General features: G+C 39.9%; 1 protein-coding gene across 3 annotated transcripts in view; it reads left to right on the top strand.

Moving 5' to 3' along the window:
- rbfox3a (RNA binding fox-1 homolog 3a) overlaps positions 1–25,496 on the top strand; it is a 482,492-nt gene that overhangs the window by 347,269 nt on the left and 109,727 nt on the right. Inside the window, exon 1 of one of the 3 annotated variants that reach the window (XM_036572523.1) lies at positions 5,330–5,793. The exons of the other annotated variants lie outside the window; for them this stretch is intronic. Within the exon in view, the coding sequence (XP_036428416.1) occupies positions 5,665–5,793 (129 nt within the window). The 5' untranslated portion in view covers positions 5,330–5,664. Of the gene's footprint in view, positions 1–5,329; positions 5,794–25,496 lie in introns of those variants that run through there. 3 annotated transcript variants of the gene reach the window in all.

Here is a 25,496-nt window from a genome sequence, read left to right as displayed (position 1 = left end):
TCAAACTTCTCAGAAACGCACGAGAAGTGCCTAGATTCAGTGCTGAAAACTGGAAGTCGTGGTGGATCAAGAGAGGGCGATACTTTTTATGGTTATTATGCTAACTGGTTTTGATTGGTTAGTGTCAAAAATGGAATTTCAAATATGTCATATTTTTAGCCAGTGCATTTTCTTTTCTGTTTTGGTTTATTCATGATATTTTAATATTGAAAGTAAACTTAAGCAGTCATTTTGGGTGTGCCAGTGATAAAAATGGGTGGCCACAGACCCACCAGCCCAACCATAATGCCACCACTAGCGCCAACATTTGTTTGAAGCAGTGTGCCACTTTTTAGCAGGTCTGTGATTCTTCCTGCATTGTCTTTTAGAAATGATTATAAGCATTTGGGGAAAAAATCTGTGCAAATTTAAAGCAATGCAACATTTATGTTGGACTTCTGAATTCTTTTGCTTCTCGTTGTGCAGTGAAACATGACCTAGAAGTGTTGACCTGTTCTATCCGATAGAAGTTTGGTCCAAACTCTCCAAAAGCTAAACTGTACAGTAACCTCCAGGCTGAGGCAGGGAGTCTTCAAATTCCTCCTTGCTATTGTTCCACCTTGCAAAGGACAAGCACCTTAGGGGATGAAGGTAGAGGAATTCCTAATGTGGAAGCCCCCTGTCAGGCTATGGCCCCTTTGATTCCCGTTTCAAACGCCGGCTCCACCAGCTGGGAATGCTGCATTTGAAAGTGACTTTCCAATAGACAACCACTAGCTTTTTTGCATACGGTTGTTATGTGCGTCCAGCGCTCCCTGGGATTTGATAGCTTTTTATGCTGGCTTGTACTTTAAATGTTATTGACACCTTTGCTACCATTGGCTTCACTCGTATCCCCTTCTGTAGACCCACCTTCCACCCCACCCCCGTCTGTATTCCGGGCCTTTTTGCATTGTGTCAGTAAACAAGACTGTATCTGTCATGGAGAGGGTAAAAAAAAGTTCAAACCATCTTTGAAGTTGCAGCACTGCTGCTTTGAAGTTCTCAATGTCACAGGGCGTTTAAGTTCTCATAAAGCCTGCACTGGGAGTAAAAGAAAAAAATTAGAAGCTCACCCTGAACTTTGGAGACACTGCACCACCCTGATCAACAACACTATGGTAAAAGGCAGCAGCTGACCTCATATTAGTCAGATTTGCGACTGTTCTTATGGTTCAGTGTGGTTATTAAAGCCCTGTGCTACTGATTGGACCACACATGCTGGTTGAAATATTAGTTAAATACTTTTTGCCACAAAAATACTTTTAGAACACAGATCACAGTTGAAAGGCAGTAGATTTATAATGAAGAAAGCACTCACTAGCTGTTCCTGCTGGTTTGATTGGAGCAGAGGGATTGTGTATGTGATTTACTGAAGCCTGAAGAAAGATGTGCTGGGAATCAGCTTCACTACCTGAACGGCTTTGAAGTGCTGGTGTGAGCTTTGATTGATAGTGTCAGAAATCTGTACTCATTATACTCATGCGTTGGTCTAACAGTGTGGACAGGTATGCAGTTTTGTATTATACATCTGCCTGCATAGTTTTTGTACTGTAAGTGCAGTTTCACTGTGCACCCTGGGAAACGTAAGTATGAGGAAGCCAGACCATAACATAGCCAGAAAGTTTTTCACTTTTACCCACTGCTATTAATCACATTTACTTTTGTTTCCACGTTTTCTCCTGCACGTTGAGTTTGTCTCGTCTGACTGACCCGATTGTGCTCTTCAGTTCGTTACTTTTCTGTCTGTTTCGTCTCTTGCTTCTCCTTCTGATGTAAACAAAACAAAAACAAAAAAATCATTTCTCATTCTTCATGTTAGTTTTCCATATTATTCCCTCATCTTTGTGTGGTATTATGTAGCAAATACTGTCCTGCTTTGTTCCTCATTCCAAAAACTGCCTGTGGTCGAAACCCTGTTTATAACTTCGACATGAATGGGCAGAGCTTAACTGTTAAAGACTGAATAGGTGGGTATGTGTAAATGTGACATCACAAAAACAATGAATTCTAATATGTTGTCAGTTTAGTTTCTATATATGGACTGTATAGGTTGGGGAGTGAATAGTGTATGAAATTTTAGTAGTGTTTACAGGCCACATCAAACTCTTTTATTTAAAAAAAAAACAGGCACCGTTAACGCCAAGCCTGTGTTCCATAGTAAGACTGAATGTGTATTCAGTCATTAGCAACTGTTCATTGTTCTCTCTCAGCTGTTCACTGTTAGCCTCATTGAGTACTTTTAGTAAAGATGGCCATGTTGTGGACTTACAGATGTACTATATATTGATTTTATTGGATTTCCTCCTTTTTGGTTTAGCTAACATTGCATCACTTCCATGTAGCTGAGTCAATAGCACAATAACAGGCCTCAAAGAATATTAAAACCATATCTCCAGTTTTGTTTTAGTTCCAAATGTCTATCAAATGTGCTGAAATTTAATTGTAAATCAAATACATTCAGAAAATGACAGCGCTAGATCTCATGTATTTTAAATGCTTTATTGGCTTTCACCTGAAAAACAACGTGACCACAGGGAATGCCGTTTTATGGTTCCTTCTGATCAACATACACACACGCGCACACACACTCGCTAACACACACACACCACTCTACCACTCCCTGTGGTAGAGATGAACACCTTGACCGTCTGGTAGGATAACTACCATTTTATGTGAGGACCTACGATGTAATAAGATTCCTCCATTAATGAAGTGCTTAAAATCTAAGACTTTTCATCAGTGTTAAACCAAGAAACGTTTGCACTTTGACCTTTAGCATATCAGCCTGAAAATCCTGTTTTAGTCAAGAGTCACAACAGGCTTGAACACTCACTCCTGCCTGTTTTATCCATGAGAATAAAGTCACCGTTATACTCTCTCCTTATATGCATAGTTTTACCTCACTTAAATAATCTTTATTTGAGTCCAAAATCTGATAAATTGATGACAGAAATCCACTGAAATCTCACAAAGACATCCTTTATACATGACATGGTTTAAAAAGGTAAGGGGCAGCTCAAAATCAGTGTTCCTGTGTTGTGTGAATGTGTTTTTATTAGGTTGAGATAAAATATTTCATATGTATTTTGGTACTTCATTTTCTGTGGAAGCATGATGGAGCTGTGATATAACCACCATTTTTAGGGCGACCTATCCTTTTGCTAATGTGTTTTTAATGGTTTGTTTTGGGGGAGACTCATTGCAATTAATGCACTAAAACGACATAATTAGCATGAAATGGAAAACAAACCAGAAACAGAAACTACAGTTTGCATGGCAGTGCAGATATTTTCTGTGAGTGGCAGTGATTTTCTTAAAAAATATACAGCTAACAGAAAGCCCTTAATATATAAATCATATAGTGAACCTAGAAAATATCAGTTTCGTTATTTAAGAAATTTGAAATTTTTTAATTTTAATTTTTTAACAAGCGATTTGCTGTGAACTCCATTAAGTAATTCAAGAGTTAAATAGTAAATAATTATCAACAATCGTGAACAACAACAGTTACTGAAGTTTTGTGTAAAATCATGTACTCATCCCTTACCACGTATTAATCCTAGACCTGCTATATTATTTTCTAAAACAAGCATGTTACAGCCTGTAGAAAGCAGGTTAAGGTGTTCTACATTTACATGAAGGGTAATTTGAACTCAGCAGTGAATATAAAGTGTGATTTAAACTCAAAAATTAATAATGAGCTATTTATTCAAGCTTTTTGTCCTTGCTGTTTCTCCTTTGTTGCCCTCCACAATAGGGTCCAGACGTTTATTAAATGCAGTTACTTCTTCCAAACACCACCAAACACTGTTAACACACATGTGGACGGAAACACATTTACACATCCATTTTTTTTCCTCTAGTTGTAATAAGCAGCTTTAAATGAATGAAGGTCCTGTAAAGGGCGTCGTCGATGGTTTGGAACTGCCCGCATGCTTGCTCATGGCAGGCCTGAGGGACAGGGGCTGCCTGGGGTTGGGGGCTTTTATGGGCGGTTGTTCCCCCCATGGTGGGGTCACATCTGCTCTGTCAAAGGGAAATACCTCTACCCCCCCACCCCCCACCCAAAAAAAAAGACCCCACATGAACCCAGTGCGTATACTGCTCGAACCTTCAGAGCTGTCATGGTCCCACAGTGATCATGCTTCAGGAATGTGTTTGTTTTTATTTGTGCTTTTGATGCTTTCATCAGATAATGTATTTTATATATTGATTGACTACTTCCTTAAAGATTTGAAATTATTTATATTTATTATTTAAAATCAATGTAATTATATAATTTTATAACAATGTAATATGTGATAATTGTTATAAGTTATATAACAAAGCCATTGTTGTAATTATATAACAAACTTAGTTTCATTTTCTGCTTCTCACAATTCAAGTTATAGATTCAAGTTTATAAAAAAAAATAAGAATAATGCATTCAGTGATGTTGAGGTCTGGACTCTGAAGTGGCCAGTTGATTGTTCTGAGAACACCAGCAGCTTCTTTATTTGATTTGCAAATTATCTTGTTTTTCAATATCTAAGGAAAAGAAAAAATATTGTATATACCATTTTGTCTGGAAACTAAATAAATTAAGTGGTGGTCTGAGACTTTTGCACAGTACTATGCATGTGTTTATATATATGTGTGTGTGTTTGTGTATCGCTGCTGTAGGATCAAAACCTCGTATCTCAGTTTTTGACATAATTTGTAAGTGCCTGTTGTCGTTTACGTTGCGTGTAAATCTCATGATGAACGGACCAAATGAAACGGCCCAAAATGACGTGGAAAAATGTCTGGTTCCATTGACTTACATTAAAAGTAAAGTATGTTTTTTCTTTCTCCTGTAAAGTTACTATTTTGGGGATGTATCCAATCTAAATGAGGGTGAATAATTAATTGAAGTAGAATAAATTTGTTGTCAAATCCCAAGCAAGAGATAGTATCAAAGTGTGTTTGTGAGACCCCTCTGGTGCCATAGAAGAAAGTGTGTCTGTGTGTGTATGAGAGGGAGAGAAGTGTGAGCGACGGAGGGGTCCGCAATTAATGGCGGGGATCAGCTGTTCTAATGTCATTATACATTCCCTTCATTTTCTACAGTGGAGCTGTTTGATCTTTGAATACCCACTGGACCCCCCTCCCATCCCTCCATCCCTCTATCCTTTCTCTCCTCCCTCCTGCTCACTGTTCCTCTCTCCCTCCTTCCTCCCGCCTCCCTCTCCCCCTCTTTCCATCAGAACCTCCCCCTTTCTCTCTCCGTGGGCTCACATTGGCTTGTGTATGTGTGAGTGTGTGTATGTGTGAGAGCGTGCGCGTGTGTGTATGTGTGAGAGAGAGAGAAAGTGCACGGCGGAGGCTTGATGACAGAGGGCCCTGGACCATTCCGACGACGCGCACGCGAGCGCTCAGCTCAGCACACACCACCTCCTCCTCCTCCTCCTCCTCCTCCACCACAACAACACACAGACAGACACTCTCAGAGCAGAGCAGCAACAATACAGACACAAGCAAAGGCAAAAGAAGAGAGGAAAGAAAGAAAGAGAGAGAGAGAAGGCAGACAGAAAGAGAAAAAAGAAAGCTGAGGAAGAAAGGCAGAGTGAGGGAGTGAGTGAGAGAGGGAGGGACAGAGAGAGAGAGAGAGGATCTCCCAGCTTGATGCGCAAAACGTCCCGTTACCACATGCTGTGCTCCATGGCGAACACGGGCTGTGTGCTGCTCTCGTCCGGCTCCGGGCTGCTCCCTCACTCGCTCCAGTGTCCCCCCGCGTTCCTCTATCTGCCCGAGGTAAGGCAATCCTCCGCTCGTTCTCTCTCTATCTCTCTCTCTCTCTCTCGTTCTCTTGTTCCTTCCCTTTCTCCAGCGCACGGGGTAGCACGTGCTAGCGTTGTGTACCCCCACCCCACCCCCACCCCCTCCCTCTGTGCTTTCTGCGGGGGGTCATCCCCTTCCATTCTACTTTCGTTCTCCATTCTGGTCCATTTCACTCATGTTAGAGTTTATGTAATCCCATCCTAAAACTAAAGTGTGAGCACAGTTTTGTTTCAGTACTTTTCTTTTTTTTTTCTTTTCAATTGTGACAAACTGTTTTGCATTAGCCTACTTTATGCTACATTCATCATTGTAATGCTTGTATTTTTTTCTTTCTTTTTTCCCTGTAATTGTCATAAACTGTTTCACATTATGCTACGCAACATTCATCATTGTGTGCTTTCATTATTACACTTTCATTTTTTTCCTTTCTTTTTCATTTTGGTTGTTACAGAATGTTCCACATTTGCCTTTTTATGCTGCGCTGTATAGACTGTTGTGTTGAAATGTATTGGGTTTGTGTGTGTGTGTGTGTGTGTGTGTGTGTGTGTATTTTGAGGACTTTTTTTTCTTCTCTCACTTTTACAATGTGCAAGAACCATTTACACCTCAGCATCACTTTCCTCTACACCCAGCTTTAAACGCTTGTAATTATGTGTATTAAATATTGTAATGTGATACCATAATTCAGCCTGAAAGCATTAGCCATGGTAATGTGTTCACCCACACGTTGTTTGAATCCATGGATGAGTGTACTCTGATCAGAAGTTGTGTGAGCTGTTCTTTTTGGCAGGACACTTTGTCTTCTCTTTTATGCGAGTGCCTGGTAGTTGATAGTTGAACGGCTGGCCAAACAGAGAGACAGATGTCAGCTTAACTCTGAATTAGACAATTCAACTAAATGGAACTTGGCTGACTTTTCTGAAGGTGCCTAGAAATGGAGTGTGAACGCTGGCATGCGATCGAGCGCTGTGTGTGCACCTTGGACAAGAGCTCCTGTGTGTGTGTGTGAAAGAGAGGAAAATGTGTGTGTTTTACTACGGGCAACATGTGCGATGGCAGCCTGCGTCTTTTCTCTAGACAGTGTGTTATTGCAGAGATATAAAAATGATAAGACTGTTGAGAGATAACCTGCTGCGTGCTGCTTCCAAATCGCCCCTCACTCATCACCTTAACAGCCTCTTGTCCCACCGCTCACACACACACACGCACAGCCCACCAGCTGTCCGGCCTCTGCCCCTCATCACTTCTTGTGTGTGCACGTATGAGCTTACCAGGCCTTATATATCTGATATTCTGTGCAGCACCATCAATAACATATGCTCTGTCTGTCTGTGAGCTTATTTAGCTTGTTCATTAAGTACCTCTGACTTGTTTAGCATTTACAGTTACTTGTATGAGTAGAAGTAGAAATGTCTGGCATTGTGTTGTATCTTTTTAATTCATTTTTACGTTACGTTATCCCTTTCTCCAGCATAATGGTTGCCATTTAGTCACTATCTATACATTCTTTAATTACATATTAATGCAATGATTATTTTCATTCCTTGTGCTAGAGCGACACTGCATGTTTCCCCTCAGAGCACATTTCTGAAGGCAGTGTCGCTTTTTTAATCCTTATTGTAAATATAATTTTTTTCTGACACTTCTTTTGCTCTTTCTGAGACAGTTGGGGGTTTAAGTATGCACTGATGTTGTCCTTGGTTGCTCAGCACTGGCAGTAACGTGGATGTTTTAATAAAAGTCTGCGTGTTTTTATCCAGCATGTGTTAAAGAATGTGATTATGATTTCATTCCATGGCCTTACACTGAATATTGAGCTTTCATCAGCGTGGTTTTAACGGAAATAACCACATGACTCTGTTGTATCACAGCTTAGACTGTATTGCAATATGTCAGTCAGAAAAGCATTTTTTGCTGAGTTGTTAATACTTTTTCATTTTTGTTTGCTGTTTGTTTGTCTTTGCCTTTACAGTAGTTGACACTGCTGTTTTTTCCCCATTCCCTAATTTTTTAATTGCCCCCGCAAATTACGGGTCAGCATCAAAGATATTGTAGTCAAGCTTCACATGTGGCGTCCCGGCTCTGTGACTACAGTGGATTGATTTTTGCATGTGTGTGCGAGCATGTGCGTGTGTGCGGATAGCCGCAGGCTGCATGCAAGAGCGCTGATATAGTGTGTGTGTAATTGCTGCTCAGTGCTCTGCAGCTGCATTGCTGTCTGCCTTTAGTGGATAAGGGATTAGCGGGTGTGCCAGACTGAGCTTTTGTTTCAGTTAAAGGGAAAAGTTTCAGCCACTTCTTCATTCTGAGCAGCGCCACTGTCCTCGTGTACTGCTGTTTGCTTTTTTTTCCCCACCCCCCTCAAATGACTTGCGTTTTTGTTCTGCCTTTAGTTCTTATTATAGTCTGTTTATGTGTGTGCGTTCATTGCCAAGATAAGGAAAATAGCATCTCTGATAGACAATAGAATAGAATTTCAAATTCAGAAAAGAGTGAAAACAAACAAGATTGGCAGTGTTCTAGTGTCGCTTTCACTGTATTTTAAGGATATAATATTGAAGAGCATTCATTTTTACTCTATCATCATTGCATCACTGTTTTTTTTTCACTCTATTCAGTGGTTTAAAGAAGAAAAAAAATCACTCCAGGGATACTGTCAAACAATAATGTCAAATGAGCAAGCGATTGATATATAGCTCCTCTCAAATGCTTCCGGATTGAATTCCCCCATGGAAGTGTTCCTTGCTTTATTATTTCTTTTTTTCCTTTTTTTCAAATTTTGGTGGTGAACATGACCTCTATCTGCATTTATCTTTAAATTTGGTCGTATAGGATTTTTCCCCCCTCTCGTTTTATTGCGGCAGCGGCTGCTTTTCAGCGCTTAAGTCAATACAGAGCAGTAAATCTGCTTGTGCAAGCATCTCTCCCTCCCTGGAGGACAGAAATCTTTACCCATGCTCGGGATAGTTAAACAATTCCCGCTATTGTATAATTCTCTCCTGAGCCCCAGCGCTGAATATTGGAGGCTTATTCTCTGGTAAATTTCTACTGGTGGGTGAAGCCTTTTGACGAGTACAACGATGAACAATTATATACTGTGGGGTGTGTGTCTGTGTGTGAGTGTGTGTGTGTGTATATATATATATATATATATATATATACATATATATATATATATATATATACACAAAATGCAGCATTTAGAGGGAAAAGAAACCCTCACCTGTAGGTCGTCTCTTTCTCCCCTCTATGACCACCACAAATGCCCAGAGAAAGTGAAAAGACGACAAATTCAACTGTAGGAGAACTGTGAAAGAACAAGGCTAGTAATACAGCATGAAAGTATGAAAGAGTAGAGAAGACAAACGAAAGGAAAAAACGAAAAAGAATCTGGTAGGAATGACAGAGAGAAAGATGAAATCCTGCTCACAATGAGAGTGAGATTGGATGGAGGGCAGAGAAGCTGGGAATGTGCAGAGAGAGAGAGAGCGAGAGAGAGCAGTGGAATAAAGCAGAGCAGGGTGTTTAATAGCAGCTGGGATTGTGCTGTGCTGCTGGTGGTCTTACACTGATCCAGCAGAGTGAAGGAGTGCAGGCTGATTCCTCCTGAGACTCCTGTGTGCCTGCTGTTCCACACTGTCCCCCCACTAATTATCCCCAGATATTTTCAACAGCTCTTTTTGTGTGTGAGTGTGTGTGTATGTGTTTGTGTGTGTGCATGGACATGCATGCGCGTGTGTTTCTGTAGGGTTAATTCCTTCTCTTCAGCACACTGAGTGACTGTAACTGAGCACTCACTACATCGTTAAGAAATGCGGATGTCAATAAGGGATGACGTAATGCTTTGGCTGTGGAATCTGTGCCTTGGGGAATAAGGCTCAGCTGATGTTGATAATACTAATACATATATTGAACAGCAGGGACTGAGTAGTTCAGCACATTCTGTCTAATTGTGAAGGTAAATGCTAGTCAGTCAGTCTTTACACACAGTATACAATTAATGTAATGCTGAATAGCATTTAGAGGCATTTTTATTCTATTCAGGTCCCATATTCTATATTTTTCCTGTATTTAATTTTTTTCCGCTGAGGGCCAGTTTGACCAAAAATGGTCAAGATTCATTTCTGTGTAACCATTCTTCAACCTCTCTATATCCCTTGGAATTAAATAGGCTGTTCTTTGCTTCTGTGCCTTTAAGACTGATGTATGTAAATGATCTCTGTTCTGATTGGCTGCCCTGCATTATGCTTCATTCAGAAAAAACTCTGGCACTGAAACACTCCTTATAGCTACAGCGTGAGTGGGCGGGGCTACATTTCTGTATACTGAATATGCAGATATATGTAAAGTGACCTCACAAAAACAATGTATTTGCGGGTTAGTTTTGATATATGGACCATATATATATACATATACATATATATATACAACAAAAAAGGCGCATATATATATATATATATATATATATATATATATATATGCACCTTTTTTTTTTGTTTTGAATTACAGTGGATTGCAATGAAGTTCTCTTTATACTTAATTTTAGTCTTACATTAAAGCTGTACTTTGTACTACATTACATTGTCTTTATGTGTCACTAACCAAAAAATATGAAGGAAAAAACTACATGTTAACATTTCTTGTTGTAGACAGCGATGCTGAAGGAGGAGTGGAGGAGAAAGAAAGTGTTTTGTGCATGGTTAGCATTGCAGAACTGTGGCATAACACACATATACACACATCCACACACGCACACTTAGGAGTGTGTTCTCCCCAGGCGAGTATTGCACTTCACCGATGCAAAGTGAACCGAGCATTTTCATATCAATACTAAATGAGAGTGCTCTCTATAGGTTTTTCTCTCTGTAATGTGATGTAGTCTAGCTCTGATTAAAGTATCGGTTCTATCAGCTTCACTAAATTATTGATTAAATCACCAGGAAAGTGCCAGCGTTTGTCTCTGCTCTCTTTCATTGTTGTGGGCAGATGCAGGCTATAGGGAAGAATGTCTACTCCCTGCTCTGAGCATTTGCATTATATATTATACAAACTTGCGTACTTTAGCACACCAGTGCGAGTTAGTACATCAGAGCATGAATAAGAAATGATGTAATTTGTTGCTGTTGATTTTTGTTTGTTTGTTTTTCGGCTTTTATTCGGCTTTTTCTTTTCTTTTTTCTTTGTTTTATACTATGATGAGGTCGGATTTTAATTGCAAAGCATGTCATATGGCATGTAAAAGAAGAAAAGAGTGTCAGTAGAGGTTTTCAGTGTAGTATTTACAGTGTTAATGACAGAAAGGCCTATCTCACTATTTGGGGGAGCATGCATAGGAGACTTCACCAGCCTCTCTCCACATGTAAACCACTATTCTCTGTCATCACTGCTCTTAGTCATATTGTACTATAGAAAAAAGTACCAAAAAAAAATCTATTCTGTCCAGAAATAGAACTCATACATCGCAAGTACATAACCACTTTAGCACTCTTGTAAATCTGAACAGAGCAAGATGTTGCTTTTTTATTGAATAAGAACTAAAAACAAAGGTGTTATTGTTTAATTGGACCCTTGTATTTTGTGTGCAACACTTGCATGCAATATCCCAATTTACTGTTATCTTAAGCTACGTCTGCAGAGCCAGGAATGTGTCATAGTGGCTGTGCTGCCCTTAGTAAGTGGATTCTCTAAATTCCTCTCCTTCACCATGCCCTCTCGTTAATGATGCATTGTATTGTTATTTATTAGTCCGCTACATCCTCATCTATTTCCTTACTTCCAGATATTTCATCCTCGATAATTGGGAGCACATGGAATATTAGTCATTTTATTTACAACTTCCACAGAGTTTTTCCTTTTCATAATTAACCAGAAGAGTTAACATATCTCCCATCTCTGGATGCAGAATAAGAAAGGTCATGTTTTAACTATATTTTCTCATGCCAGACTCTTGTTTCTCAGTACTGCAAATGGCAAATAGCCATTTAACTATACGTAACCTGCTGGCATTGTACTATTATATATAGCTAAGGTTTCATACAGTGCTATTAATGAGTAAAAAATATCTATATCTGCAGAGACTGTTGGCTTTTAGGGCAGAGATCTTGCTCATAGAAGTGTGTAAAACTAAAAACAGAATACACTCATTTTGCGATCTTTGTACGCTACCATTGAAAAGTGTGGAATCACTGTTTTCATTCATATAAAACTTATTTTGTTCAAGTAGAGTACTGTGCAAAGGTTTGAGACTATTCTTTATTTGTTTCATTTGTAGTGAAATCAGCCATTTAATACTTCATTTTTGCAGAAGATGTGTCTGAGGAGATTAAATACAGATAAAAGTTAAAATAGCTATTAAAATATATTTGTAAATGGGACTCCTACCAACAACTCCCGAACATCTGGTAGACTAAAACCAAAAACGGTCACTATCAGAAAACTGTCACATCAGATAAACAGTACTTAAAGCTTTCATCTTTGAGAGACAGAAAAAGCCTCAATCTCCACTTTTGCTTCAGATCTGAAAAAATCCACAGGTGTTTCTGTCCATCCTTCCGCTGTGAGAAGACGACTCAACACTACACGTCTCTGAAAGGACATGCAGCTGTCAAGAAACCGTTACTGAACAAAAGAAATAGACAAATAAAAAAACAAGAAACCAAATTTGCAAGTTGTACAAAGAAGCTGCTTGAATTCTCAGAACAATGGACTGACCACCCCAGAGTCCAGGCCTCAACAGTGTTGGGGTTTTTTGGTTCATGAGAAGCAGAAAATGCAACCAACTTCTAAGACTCAAGTTTGAAGATGTCGAAAAGCAGATTTCTTTGAAAACTGAAAGCAAGTCTCCTGAAAACAATGGAATTTGTAATAAAGGCAAAGGGTGGACACACTAATATAATAACACTAAAATGCCTGTCGACTTTTACATTGTGTGTAAATTTCATGCCAAATGGACCAAATGTCCAGAAATGGCATGGGGAAAAGTCTGGTAATAATTGAATTAAATTAAAAGCAAAGAAGGTTTTTTTCCTCTTCCTGTAAAGTTATCATTTTGGAGATACGAGGTTTTGTTCTGACAACAGCGATGTGTTTTATGCTTTTTTTCCTTGGCACTAAAAATGATTTATGATTTTTGTATAGTAATGTACATTTCTGTTAAGATTCTGTTAAGATACTAATACTGTACATCCTCATAGGTTGTAACTAATTAGTAGGCAGCTGTAAACAAAGAAGAAATGTTAGACATGTCAGGAATGATGGAGCAGAGCTGTAGATAATTCCTAAATAACAGAGAAAGCTGTATAACATTGAGAATGAAGTTATAATAAAATAAACCTCCAGAATGCCTCATATCAGTCTTCAGCATAATATTTATTATTAAATAAAATGATGTAAAAAGACAGCATCATCGATGATATCGGCTGCTGTAAAAGCTGCAATGCCCTGTGTGTGCGCGTGTGTGTATTTGTGTATGTGTGCGCGTATGTTAGAGTGCTGGATGCCCTCAGACAGACGGATGTGAGAGTGATATTTCCTCATGCTCAGCTGCTGAGAGCCTGCCACAGCATTGATGTTTCTGTGCTCTGCCGCAGTGCACCCTGGGACGCTGCTGGCTCTGCGCCATAGCTGGCTCCAGAGGTGGAGAATCATGGGAAGGCCCAGTCCTCCTGGGCTCTCTGAAGGAAATATCCTGCTCTCACACACTCTCAGAAGACCCCGTAACGCTTGAAGGGGTTTAAACTGAAATCTATTCATTTTAGTGCGTCTGAACGTGAGTGTGTGTGAGAAGGAGTGAGTGTTTAAGTGTTATTTCTCCCGACACAGTGCAGAAGTTTATGTCTCTTCTCCGTCCACCCCCCGTGGGATAGAGACAGTGACCTCTATGTCTGGCCTTATGAAGGTGGCGGAAATTATAGCAGACATAAAATGAGCGAGAGCTGCCTTCAAGTCTCAGTTGTCATCTTTAATTCATTTCTGAATTACGAGAGCTAACATATAAAAGACTTTTATTTATTGCACTGTTGCATTCTGGGTCATAAAAGTGCCAGCTTTTTAGATTGTGATTAGCTTTTCAGGTGGCAGGTGATATTCTTTCTGAATCATATTAAGAGCAGCCAGTCGCGTTTCAATTAAGCCGTAATTTTATTAAATTAGTCGACGATCGTTGAATCTTTCAAGGGATAATTAACCAAATGTTGATTAAATTGAATGAAATCACAAAAACTCTAATTTGCCATGTTCATAAGCAACAAATTGTGCACACAGGCACTTCACAGACACGCAAATACGCGCTCGTTCTTTGTTACAAAGCTATCAGTGCCTCACAGGGCCAAGTTCAATAGCAGCCTTTTTTTTCCCCTTTTAACCGACAAAAGGAAATCACCGTCATCACTGAGGCAGCGTGTTTTAATCCTCTTGCTCTAGATCAGCTTGAGTGAGCGACTTTTTGAGATGATCCAACCGCGGCAGCCCTTTTTTTTCTGTTGTGCCTCCAAGACAAGCTAATTAACTGTGTAAGGCGGCTTCATTTTAATACCAGAGACACAAAGTGCTTTAGTTCCTCAGTGAGTGAGCAGAAAATTGCTGTGTAAATTGGAGGCTGTTGCTTTTCCAAGCCTGTGCTATGCTCTCTGCTCATAGCTGGGAATTTAGACTTGGTGGGGATGAAGACCGCTCCTTACCATCTCCCGTCCTCACCGTCCTCCCTAATAAGCCCATATAAGCCCTGGAATCGCAGGGCGGCTTCACCCTGAACACACTTTTCTGGCGTAAAGTTAGGGCTGAATTTATAATCGTGCTCCTTTGTCTCCTTCACCAGCTCGCCTGCGCTGCTCTCGGACACATTACCATTTCCTAGCCATGCCTAATTTGTTGAGCAAGGCTCTTTTTGTTGAGAGTGCCAGACCTTCTGCATCTATATTCTCTCATACATATTTCTGGGGAAAAAGACAAAAAAGACATTTTATCTTTTTATTTATATATTTATTGTTTGATTTGAGAGTCTATCTCTCATTCTTATACGTTGAAGTGAAACTTCATTGACTAATGATATCAAAAAGTGCTTCACCTGTTCCAAATGAATGTGCCAATTTCAGGCCTACATTCTTGAAAAGTATCACAAAGAGTTCTTTGGGACATGACAAAAAAGAACCACTTTTGATGGATGGTTCATTAAAGAACAGTTTCTGTAAATGAGAGATGCCTTTTTAAAGCTTAAAGAACCTCCACATACTGTTAAGGTTCTGTACCAATTAAAAGATTTTCCTAGAACTTTGTCCAAGCCAAGAACCGTTTAATAATCTTTATTTCATTTTTAAGAGTGTCATTTTGTTAAGAGTGCCAAATTATCTTCTGCATTTATATTCTCTCTTACATTATGCTGTGGACGCATGGGGACAAAAGTCCTTCTCTCATCAATACACTTATGAACCATCGTACACAATGAGCCGTCATTAACAAATAATATCAAGAAGTGTGAAACTGCTTCATCTGCTTCAAATGAATGTGCAAATATTAGACACTCTCTAAAAACAAAGGTGCCACAGGGAGCAATGCCGTAAAAAAAGAGCCGCTTTTTCTTCCCCAAAGAACCTTTCAATGGACGGTTCTTCAACAAACAGTTTTTGTAAATGAGAAATGCCTTTGTAAAGATTAAAGAATCTCTACATTCTGTAAAATGCTCTGTCTAATTAAAGGCTTTTCATAGAAGTAAAGAACCATTTAGGAACCTAGTAGTGTAATTTTATTGAGAGTACCAGACCTTCTGCATCTGTATTCTCTCTTACATTATGCTTCAGACTGGGGAAAAAGTGGGCAAAGTCATTCTTTCATTCATTCATTCATGGTTTCAGATGTAAGTCCATCTCTCATCCTTACACTTTGAAATGAACCTTCATTGACTAACAATGTCAAAAAGTAGGAAACTGCTACTTCCATTCCAAATGAAAGTGTGAATATAAAGCCTACATTCTTCAAAGAAGTTGTGTCTTTTTAAAGCTTAATATAATACAAAGGTTATATAGCAAAGAAAGATTTTTCCTTTTTTTAGGAGCCTTTATTTTTGAGTCATTCATTTTTGTAATTTGTTGAAAGGTTCTTTCTATTAAGATTGCCAGACCTTCTTCTACATCTATATTCTCTCTTACTTTATGCTGCAGACTAGGAGAAAGTAGGAAAAAAGCCTTTTTTATACGTTTATTTCCATTTACTTATTTATATGTAAGTCTGTCTCTCGTCTTTACAGGAAATGAATCTTCATTGACTAATGACATGAAAATGTGCGCAGGTGCTACACCTATTCAGAGTGAATGTGTGAATATTACATGGTATAACAGGCGGATGAGATGTTTAACAAATTGATGTGATATTTGAATTAAACGTGGTTCTTTGACGTGCCAGCGGTACTCTCTCTCTCCCTCTCGCTCTCTCCCTCTCGCTCTCTCCCTCTCTCTCTCTCCCTCCCCTACCTCCCTCCTTCCAGCGGGATCTGTCTGTGCTGAGTTTCTGCTGGAGTGGAGACTTGCTTTATCTGTGTGTTTAGACAGGCTGGGGAAGAATTACAGTGACAGTGCTTAGGAAATGATAGGCTGGTAGTGAGATATTTGTGCCTCATAAATTCTCCATTCCTCAGCGCAATTTACGACAGTGGGGATGTGTGTGTGGGGTGTGGGTGGGTGCATGCATGCATGTGTGTGTGTGTGCGTGCAAGAGACAGCTCGTGTCCTGCTGTATCTGTCTCCATCTGCTTAGCCACTTTTGCTCTGCCATAAATTAAGGGCCTATAGACAGCTCCCCTCAAGTCCCTACTCACATAAAAATGAGCCTCGTTCTCTCTTTCTCTCTTACTCTCTCCCTAATTGAAAAAGAGTGCTATAGAGGTGAGCCTAGGATTGACACGGGAACATACCCTCGTAGTGTACGTGGCATGTTATCTAAAGGGCATTAAAGCAGAGGTTAGCATTTTAAAGGTTAGCGTGAGACCGTGTTTTTAATTAGCGCGCCTTTAGTGCTAACACGCCGGCATGTGCGAAAGCGCACCTGCAGGAGTGAGTGCGACGTTAGGCCCACATGCTCTGTTTGCCATTCAGAAGGTTAGCGTGTGGTTGTATTGTAATAGTGATGGTGATGTGGCTCTCTCAGGTAATTACCTTTGTGTTCTCCCCTGGCATCGGTCAGCTGTCAGACATGGCAGCGCGCTGACACTGACGGCTGAGAAAGTGGACGGTTAAGAATGACATTGAAAATGTGCAATGGAAATTGACATGGCTGATATTTTAAGACGTCTGATCTTTGACCTCTGAGGTGTTGATTTAGAAGGTGGATGTGAAACACTCTTTGTATTATCTGCATTTTTTCCTTCGGGATGTACCGATTTGGGAACTGTGGGCCAATACCTGATAGTTTTCATGTGCGAATCTGCTGATACATAAACATTTATCAAAATCCACCTGGATTAGCTTTACAGAAAAACATAACTAGGCCTGTCACAATTATTAAATAATCGCCTAATCGCAGTTGTTTGAGATCACAACTGTGTGAAATAATTGCAGTTACTTGAGATAATGACAGTTATGTAAGCTCACTGCAATCGATTTCCACAGTCATTAGATTTCACAAGAATATTAAGCCACAACAAGCAAAACTGCAACCGGTTGAGTTGGGTTGATGCAAATAAATGTAAATAAAAGATAGCTGTAAATGTATTCTTTGAGTTACATCATGGGTCATCATGAGATCATGTATCCTAGCAGAATGAGTGGGTTTGTCTGCATATTTTCAATCTCAGGAAAAAAGCTTTACTTCATAACCCATGGTTCTGTGTAACAGACATTTGTGTGAGAGTTAGTGTGCGCACCTGTTATTATCGTGTATCAATTTGACAGTTCTACTAGTATTAGCTATTAAATAAACATGGCTTGGAAGCAGGATGGCTAATAAACCAATTTGGCTAATAGTTGCGTACAAGAAACAACAAATCGTTAATTGCTATTAGTTATGACATTTAATCGTCAGCTAAAATTTCATTATCGTGGCAGCTCTAGAAATAACACTTGATTGTAGAGGATTACAAATGCGGTACAATGAATAAAATGCAGATATTTTAGCAAAGTAGCCCAGCATCACCTAAACATTCTGCTCTTCCAGAGAACAATAAATACATCATCAAATATCAGTTTGAAATATTGGACAGATCTAAACATCAGTCCGATGCTGGTATGATTCTGATATCACCATCCATACCTAATTTTCTCTACATTGATGTGAACTGTTTTAAGGAGTTCTTTGTTATTTTGATTAGACATTACACTTTTTTAGTCTTACAGTCTGTGTCTTTCTTTTCTTTGCATTATCACTTCTTTCATTAAATTGTTTTGTTGTTAACACTTTTTTAGAGATTTTGTCTTCTTTTATTTGTTCTTTTTTTTCCTATCTAATTTTCTCCCCAATTTAGTCATGGCACGTTCCACCGTGTATCACACACCGTGTATCACACACTGCAACCACACTTGGAGGGTAAGGACTAACACATGCTTTCTCCAAGTCACGTAAAGCATGACCGCAAACAAAATACAGTATTTTAACTTTTTTCCTTTCCTCCAACACATGGGGAGCCACTAAGGATTTTCTTTTTAAAAAAGTTAAAAGTATTACAAACTTTCTTTTTTAAGTAAAAGCAAAAAAATAAAGCAAGAAATGAAAAATAGCAGTAATGGAAACAGATATGTGGACATATTGTAGTAATGAGAATTAGAGTAAAAGAAACATTTATTTATTTGCATGATGATAATGACACCTGAATAGTTATGGACATAGTTTGAGGTTTTTTTTTAAATTACCAAACCACGTCAAGTGGCAGATGTATTGCTAGAGTTGCACTGAGTGATAGGAGGAGAGGAAGAGGGGCAGGGCCATCCAAGGCCGATTATGCTCGCTCTGACTCCTAGCCACGGATGGCTGTAGCATCCCCAGAGGTGGAAATTGCAGTATCCAAATGATAAGGCCAACGGTGAAACAGTTGCACCAGGATTTTGGGTCAGACTTTAACCTCTGTTAGTTTCAGAAGGACTTGCTGTCTCTCAGCTTCACTTTTCCGTTTATCGCTGAGCTTCAAACAATTATGCATTTCTACTTCCAGTCATTTTCGTCAATGGATGAGTAAGCTCAGTATCCCAGAGGGTAGAGCTAATAACGTAGTGTTAGCACAACACATACACCTCCTGAACAATTAGCACTGCATAAACCGCTTTTGCCATCAGCCCTTTAAAACTCCAATACTTACTGCTTACTAATAAGTCACAGTCAGTGAATAATGAATATAGCTTTAATCAGGAATAGTTTGATGCAGAAGTGTTTATTGATCACTTTGCAATTTCACAGCCAACTTATTGATATTTTTTGTTTCCTCCCTGTTCTGAGCTAGGCAAACCTAAAGAACCTTATTTAGATTCAGGAAAAAAGTGTTTTTAATCCTTCTGGTGATATTATTACAAAGCGATGTGCTGAATGGATTATTAGTCTCCGTTCTAGACGCACGCGGAAAAGCGAGCTGGTCCCAGTAGCCTTGCATACTCAATAATGACATTATCATGCAAGTAATGAATAATCCAACATATGCCTCATATTAACAAATCCTTTTATTGCATATCATAGAGAAACACAGAGACTGGGAAATTTAATGAAATACATGCTCAAATTGTTGCTCCTCTGCGGCTTCAACAAAATGATTGTTGAAATTTTACTTTGTATAAAAGTCAGTGGATGTTTCTACCCAGAAAGCAATAGCAAAGCTCCGCCTGGCTTTGGCGGAGCTTTGTGCATTTTTTTTCTCCTACTTCTTTTCCATGTGCTACATTTATCTTCCTCTGTTTCTGTCTCTGACCATGACTGCTCTGGAAAGAAGAGTAGCTGGAGGAGAGGAAGATGGCTTGGCACCTTTCAATAGCCGGCTAATCAACAGGCATCTCTCTCTCCCACTAACGGAAGCTCTTAATTACTGCTAATTGTGGCTATTAACATGAGAACGAGGTGAAAATTAAATAATAAAATCCAGACAAATATTGATGTTAATTGATAGAGCCAGTCTCTAAAAGCGCGACTCTGAAATGGTTTCAATAAGTTTAGATTAACCCCCATTTGCATACATTAATGAAGGATAATTAGAAATTAAGATGATTGCTGTTGAGGCTGATCACTGGCTGTGTGTATGTGTGTGTGTGTCTGTGTGCATGTATGTATGTGTGTGTGTGGGTAATCTACAGTGTAATGAAAACAGGTTGGCAGAGGGACACTCTGGGCGGTGGTGCTCTGCGTGTCCTGTCGTGTGTAATTACTCTAATCAGCGGAGGCGTCTGCATGGAGACATCGCGAGACACCCAGCCCAGTCCCCTCACACATGAGAGTGAAGAGAACTGCACTGCACTCACTCTACCCGCTGTTTTAGCCCTCAGTCTGCAGTTACTCCGTCTCTTCTCCACTCAGTGGACCTGCTGTCAGTGGACCTGCTCAGTTATCTGTGCTAATCATTGGTCATTTGTAATTTGCTTTCTGCAGATTAGCAGCAGTATTTGAATTTGTCTGCTGAGCATGCTAATGAGTGCTGTGTTGAGTTTAAAGGCTGATTAATATACTAAAGCTAGTGCTATCACCGAGCTTCGCGATATATCGGAAGGCTGGTATTTGTGTCACACCATGATATTGATTTTCAGCATTTTCAGCAGTTTCAGCATTATTGATAGATAACGAGTGTTACATCCATTAGGGATTCACAATTGGAATTGAACAGAATTGGAATCAGCAGATTTTTTGCTCCAAACATGCAGCGTTTGCATCTGTGTAATTTTATGATGTAAAAAAAGTGAGGCAGGTAAGTTCACTCGCACTGTGTTTGAATGCTGCTGCTACACCTCTGCCAAAATGCATAGCATGCTTATTCAAGGCTCATTGTGCTAATTGCTTTTGACCCATTAAAGGGCCCTTATCCTACAATTTTCTTGTATTTTATTTTTCCCCTGAGGTCAGTTTATGTTGATTGTGTGGTTTTATTTACCAAAACAGTCATAATTCATTTTTACATTACTATTTTTTAGCCTCTCTTTATCCCTTAGAATTACACAGGCTGTTTTTGTTACTGTGCCTTTAAGATGGATATATGTAAATGAGCTCTGAAAAATATTGAAACAGTGTTTACATACTACATGAAACGTTTATTTAAAAAAAAAAAAATAGATATTCCATGAAATAGGCTCTTTATAGAGCAAATAATATTATTTATAGTGCAACTTTGGCTTATAGAAAGTACAGAAAATGTGTTAGTGTGTGTTCATATATCTGTTTAGCACTACACAGTGTGAACCTCAGGTTTGAAAATATGGCTAATGAAAATCAGCCAATTGGTTGTAAAGAAATCAGAAACGGAATTGGTCTAAAAATTCATGATCGGAACGTCCCTAATATCCATGATTATGGACTCTTTGCTGTTGCTTGTCGACAGCACAGTGCAGCACTGCAGTGGTTTAGCACTGTGATTGAGCTGAACCATTATTTTGGCATCTCACAGCATTCATATGTTCCATGTTCCTCATTCATCAGAAAAACAATGAAATCAAGCAGGGCTTTGGAAATATTGAGAAATGCTGTTCCGGTCTGTCGAATCCCGTGAGATGGTTATTGAGGTGGCTGTAATTTGATAAGATGAATAAAGTTTGCGAGCCACAGGCAACTCAGCACTTTTCTCCCAGCACTTTGTCGACCTCGCTCCTCCCCCTCGCAGAACTTCTGACGGAGGAAAAAATCCCTGACATTGGCAGCTGCGGGAGCCCACCTATTGATTAGCTCTCTCGTTCCATCATATCTGAAACGGGTGATAGATATGGAGTTGTTTTGATGGGGTAAAGGAGAAGTCCAGCAAGGTGCTGTCTCTGTGGGTTCTTTGTAGCCTGGGCAGTCCTACAGTCTGAGTAGGGTACAGTGGGCAGTGATGCCTGCTACTGTTCTGTCTGCGTGGGTTTCCCAAAGGCCAGAGTGCACCAGCCTAAGTCCCAACGTTGTACCTTTGTTTTATAATGTTTGGACAACTGATAAACTAGATAAACAGGGGAAAGCAATCTAGAACGATGTGAGCAAGGAAGAACATTCTACAGCAAGACTTCTTATTTCTTAAGAAAATCTTTTTCAATACAATAACAGATCCCAGACATCACACAATTGTCATCACCATACCAGAGGAAATGTAGGCCTAAAATTAATTGCAAAAAAATCTACCAATAAATACAGTGCTCTCATAACTTGCTTTGAATCACACCTACCTTCTTAATTATACTGTTTTATTTTTTGGTACTCAGCCCACCACAGACATTACATTGTGGCCCTCCAAGACAAGTTTGGGCACTTCTGTTCTAGAGTCTATCAGCTGTCACACATGCTGTAAGTGTGGCACACCAAGCAAGCGTTTAGGTTTGTTGGATTGAGTTGTGTTCAGAATTGCTCACCAAACATTCTGGTGTTTGTAGCTGTCTTTAGAATGTCCAAAACAAGAAGTGACAGGACCCATGAAGTAGAGTGAATTTGAGAGTCGGTGTGGAACAAAGCTCGGGAGATGCCATTATTTCTACCACGAGAAGTGCTCTTTTATTTACCAGCAGAAAGGCACATAAAAAACAACCGCACAACAGGGAAGGTCACTTCTAGCCATGTAACTCCAGTCTGTGGTAGACACTTATGGTAGAACCCACTCTAACTAAAGTTCCTCCCTGACGCAGAATAACGCAAATGACACATCTGCAAAGCCCCTCACTGAAACGCAGAGCGCGTGGCAGCCGCGACAACATTCTACACTTCCAACATACAAACTTCAGTGTGAAACACCAACCAAACATTTCTGTTTGTTGGTCTTTGTGTGGTGGGTGTGCTCTGGTGCACTGTTTAATGTGTCAGCAGATTTGCAGTGTTGTAATGTCCTTATTCCAGTTCACTATATAGCAAACGCTGTGTAGTCAATAGTGAATGAGTTAACAAGTGACTCATTCCAAACACTCTGTCACTGTACTCTGGCGTTAAAGTCACCGTGAACTGGAAGTTATAGTGCATCTTCCTTTCATACTGTGACATATTACCAAATGAAACACAATATTGGGGAGGGTCTCTGAGCTAGCTGCTCAATGATAGGTGGGTTTGGTGGGAGAGGGTGGTGAAGCAAGATATTATTGATATTATTATTTTATTTTCCCCACCCACTGGTGTATGATAATGTAGTCAACATTCCAAAAATGTTTTGGAGACTTACAAAAGTCATTACATTTTGATGGTAAAAAAGGAAAACAAAATTTTCTCTTTTAAAAGTTGTAATATGATGAATCATGCTTAAACTGACCAGGGACATGAACTAACATGGTAAAAACAACTTTAGAGCCAAATTCCTTCAAAAAATAAGAGCATTCTAATGTTGGCGGTTGCTACAGTGTTTTGAAGAAGAATGGACAAGCCAGTTTAAAAACACTGGTACATCAACCAAAAGTTTGTTTTGCTAGTGTTTGTTAGTGTTGTTGGAGATTGTTGGGTTGGTGTGCTTTGGCCTTTGCTGGTGTTGATTATCACCACAGCCCACCTGTCTTCGTGGGCCGTTTGGAGAGTGAGGTAGAATGAATCTGACATGGCCGCTCTCCTGTGTTTACATGGGCCTCGCTGCAGGCGTCTTCCCCCCGCAGATCCGTCTGCGCTCCGGGGCTCCAGCGCTTCCTGGATCCCGCAGGATCTCCCCACACAGCGTGGCTGAGACACACACACGCCACTTCTCCTTTGTATTGGCGTTTGTTCTTTCTCCATTTTTCCCTCCTCCCCCTCCACCCTCCACCCCTTCAGTTTTGCGTTGTGGCTGTTTCTTTGTTAGGTATTCCTCCAATTTAATTACGGAGGCTTTGAAGTTCCCATGAATAATGGCGAAGTGCGCCCTTCCAGAGCCTTCAGCTTTTTATTCAGATCAAAGATAGCTTTCACATCAGCTAGCACCCCACCCCTCACCACCCCCCCCTCAATCCCGACCGAGAGCAATCACAAGCGTTTGAGAGACCAGGTGCCAAGTCTTCTCTGCTACCTGCTCCCCTGTCAGACACACAGGGGCCTGATGTGTATGGGTATTGAACTGTTGTTGTGAGATGTCAAAAGCTCACTCCTGGCTTGGCACTGAAACCGGTACATAACCTCAGACCTTCTCCACAAGTGTGGCCTCCTCTCCAAGGTGGCTGATGGCAGTGAATAATCTCAGCATCTTAAACTCTACATCATACATATTTTCAACACAAATGTTATATATAAATAAATCTATTTGCCAAGATACAGCAGCCTCAAAGTTATTCAGCACTGTCTTTTGTATTTCTTTATAAACACTGGGCCTTTTTGTAAGTCTGAAATTTATTTGTGACAGAAGGCATAGCTCTTTGATCACATCTCTGTTGCAGCAGAGTGTGAGGAAGTCATACTGTGAAATAAGGTGATTACTCAAAATATGGCTGCACCGAAGATTTTTGGCTGAAAAAAGAGAAAACGTCAGGAAAGAAATAGACCTACAATGACGGCTCAGAATCTAAGACTTTACACATAATTGTAATGTTAATAAAAATGAGAAATAGTGATTAAAAATGCAGCACTGACACATTTAAACAATGGCAGCAGACAAACAGTGAAAATGTCTGCTCTGGGGAGCTATTTCCTAGTTTCTATGAGGGATATTAGGCAAGCTTTTTATAATCGCTGTTAATGCCGAGTATTTAGAGGAGATACAGTGCCAATGGCTTCTCCGCTACAGGTTTAAGACCACTTGAAAACTGCTCAATATGCAGAATACAGCAACAAAACAGTTAAAACGCAGGTCCATGTTGGTTCATGTTAGCACACTGACAGCAACGTTCGATTTCATGGCACATAGATATATACTAATGACTACATACTGTAATAAGTTCAGTAAGCTGTTCTCATTCATTCACAACTTTTTTTCAGTTTCAGTTTTTGGCCAAGTTTGTCCTAAATTTCGGTCTCAGCCAAGGATTTTCATTTTGGTGCATTATGGTCACATTTCACACATTTAATCCTTTAAAAAGTGTAAAATCAGTGTAAAAAAGTGTAAAAAACAGGAGAAACCTCCTCTATGAATAATTTCTTCATACGTTCAAAAAACAAACTGACTGGGTTAGGACACTCAGCCAAATGTCATCAGAATGCAGAGAGAGGCTGAGTCCCCACGCGTCAGACGAGTCTTCTCGCTGCTAAACAAACACACGCGCGCACATTCACACACTGGCAGTCTGGAGGAGACATACTGATGCACAGGGCATGCCGCACCACTTTGGTTTTTCCATTCCTCTAAATGGCTTGTCAATTACACTGGGTAAACAGAGGGAGAGTTGAGGAGTAAATCTAGCGTAGACAAATATAAAATCGCATCCCCACAAGATTAAATGCCACTGAGCCTTGCAAAAAAATATTTCAATAAGACAACAGCGCCCAGGTTGAAGCGGCAGTGTGTACAGATGTGTGTGCGTTTGTGATTGTGTTTGCTTGTGTGTGTGTATGTGTGTGTGCAATGTGGAGTGAGACCTGGTTCCCTGAATAAAAGAAGGGGGTAAAATAATTCAATAAGATTTGCGGTATACTTTCAGTGAGACAGTATTACTGAAGGGCTCTGGAGC

Source organism: Colossoma macropomum, unplaced genomic scaffold, assembly GCF_904425465.1.
Source record: "Colossoma macropomum unplaced genomic scaffold, Colossoma_macropomum, whole genome shotgun sequence".
Classification (NCBI taxonomy): Eukaryota; Metazoa; Chordata; class Actinopteri; order Characiformes; family Serrasalmidae; genus Colossoma; species Colossoma macropomum.
This window is presented reverse-complemented; position numbering and strand designations above follow the sequence as displayed.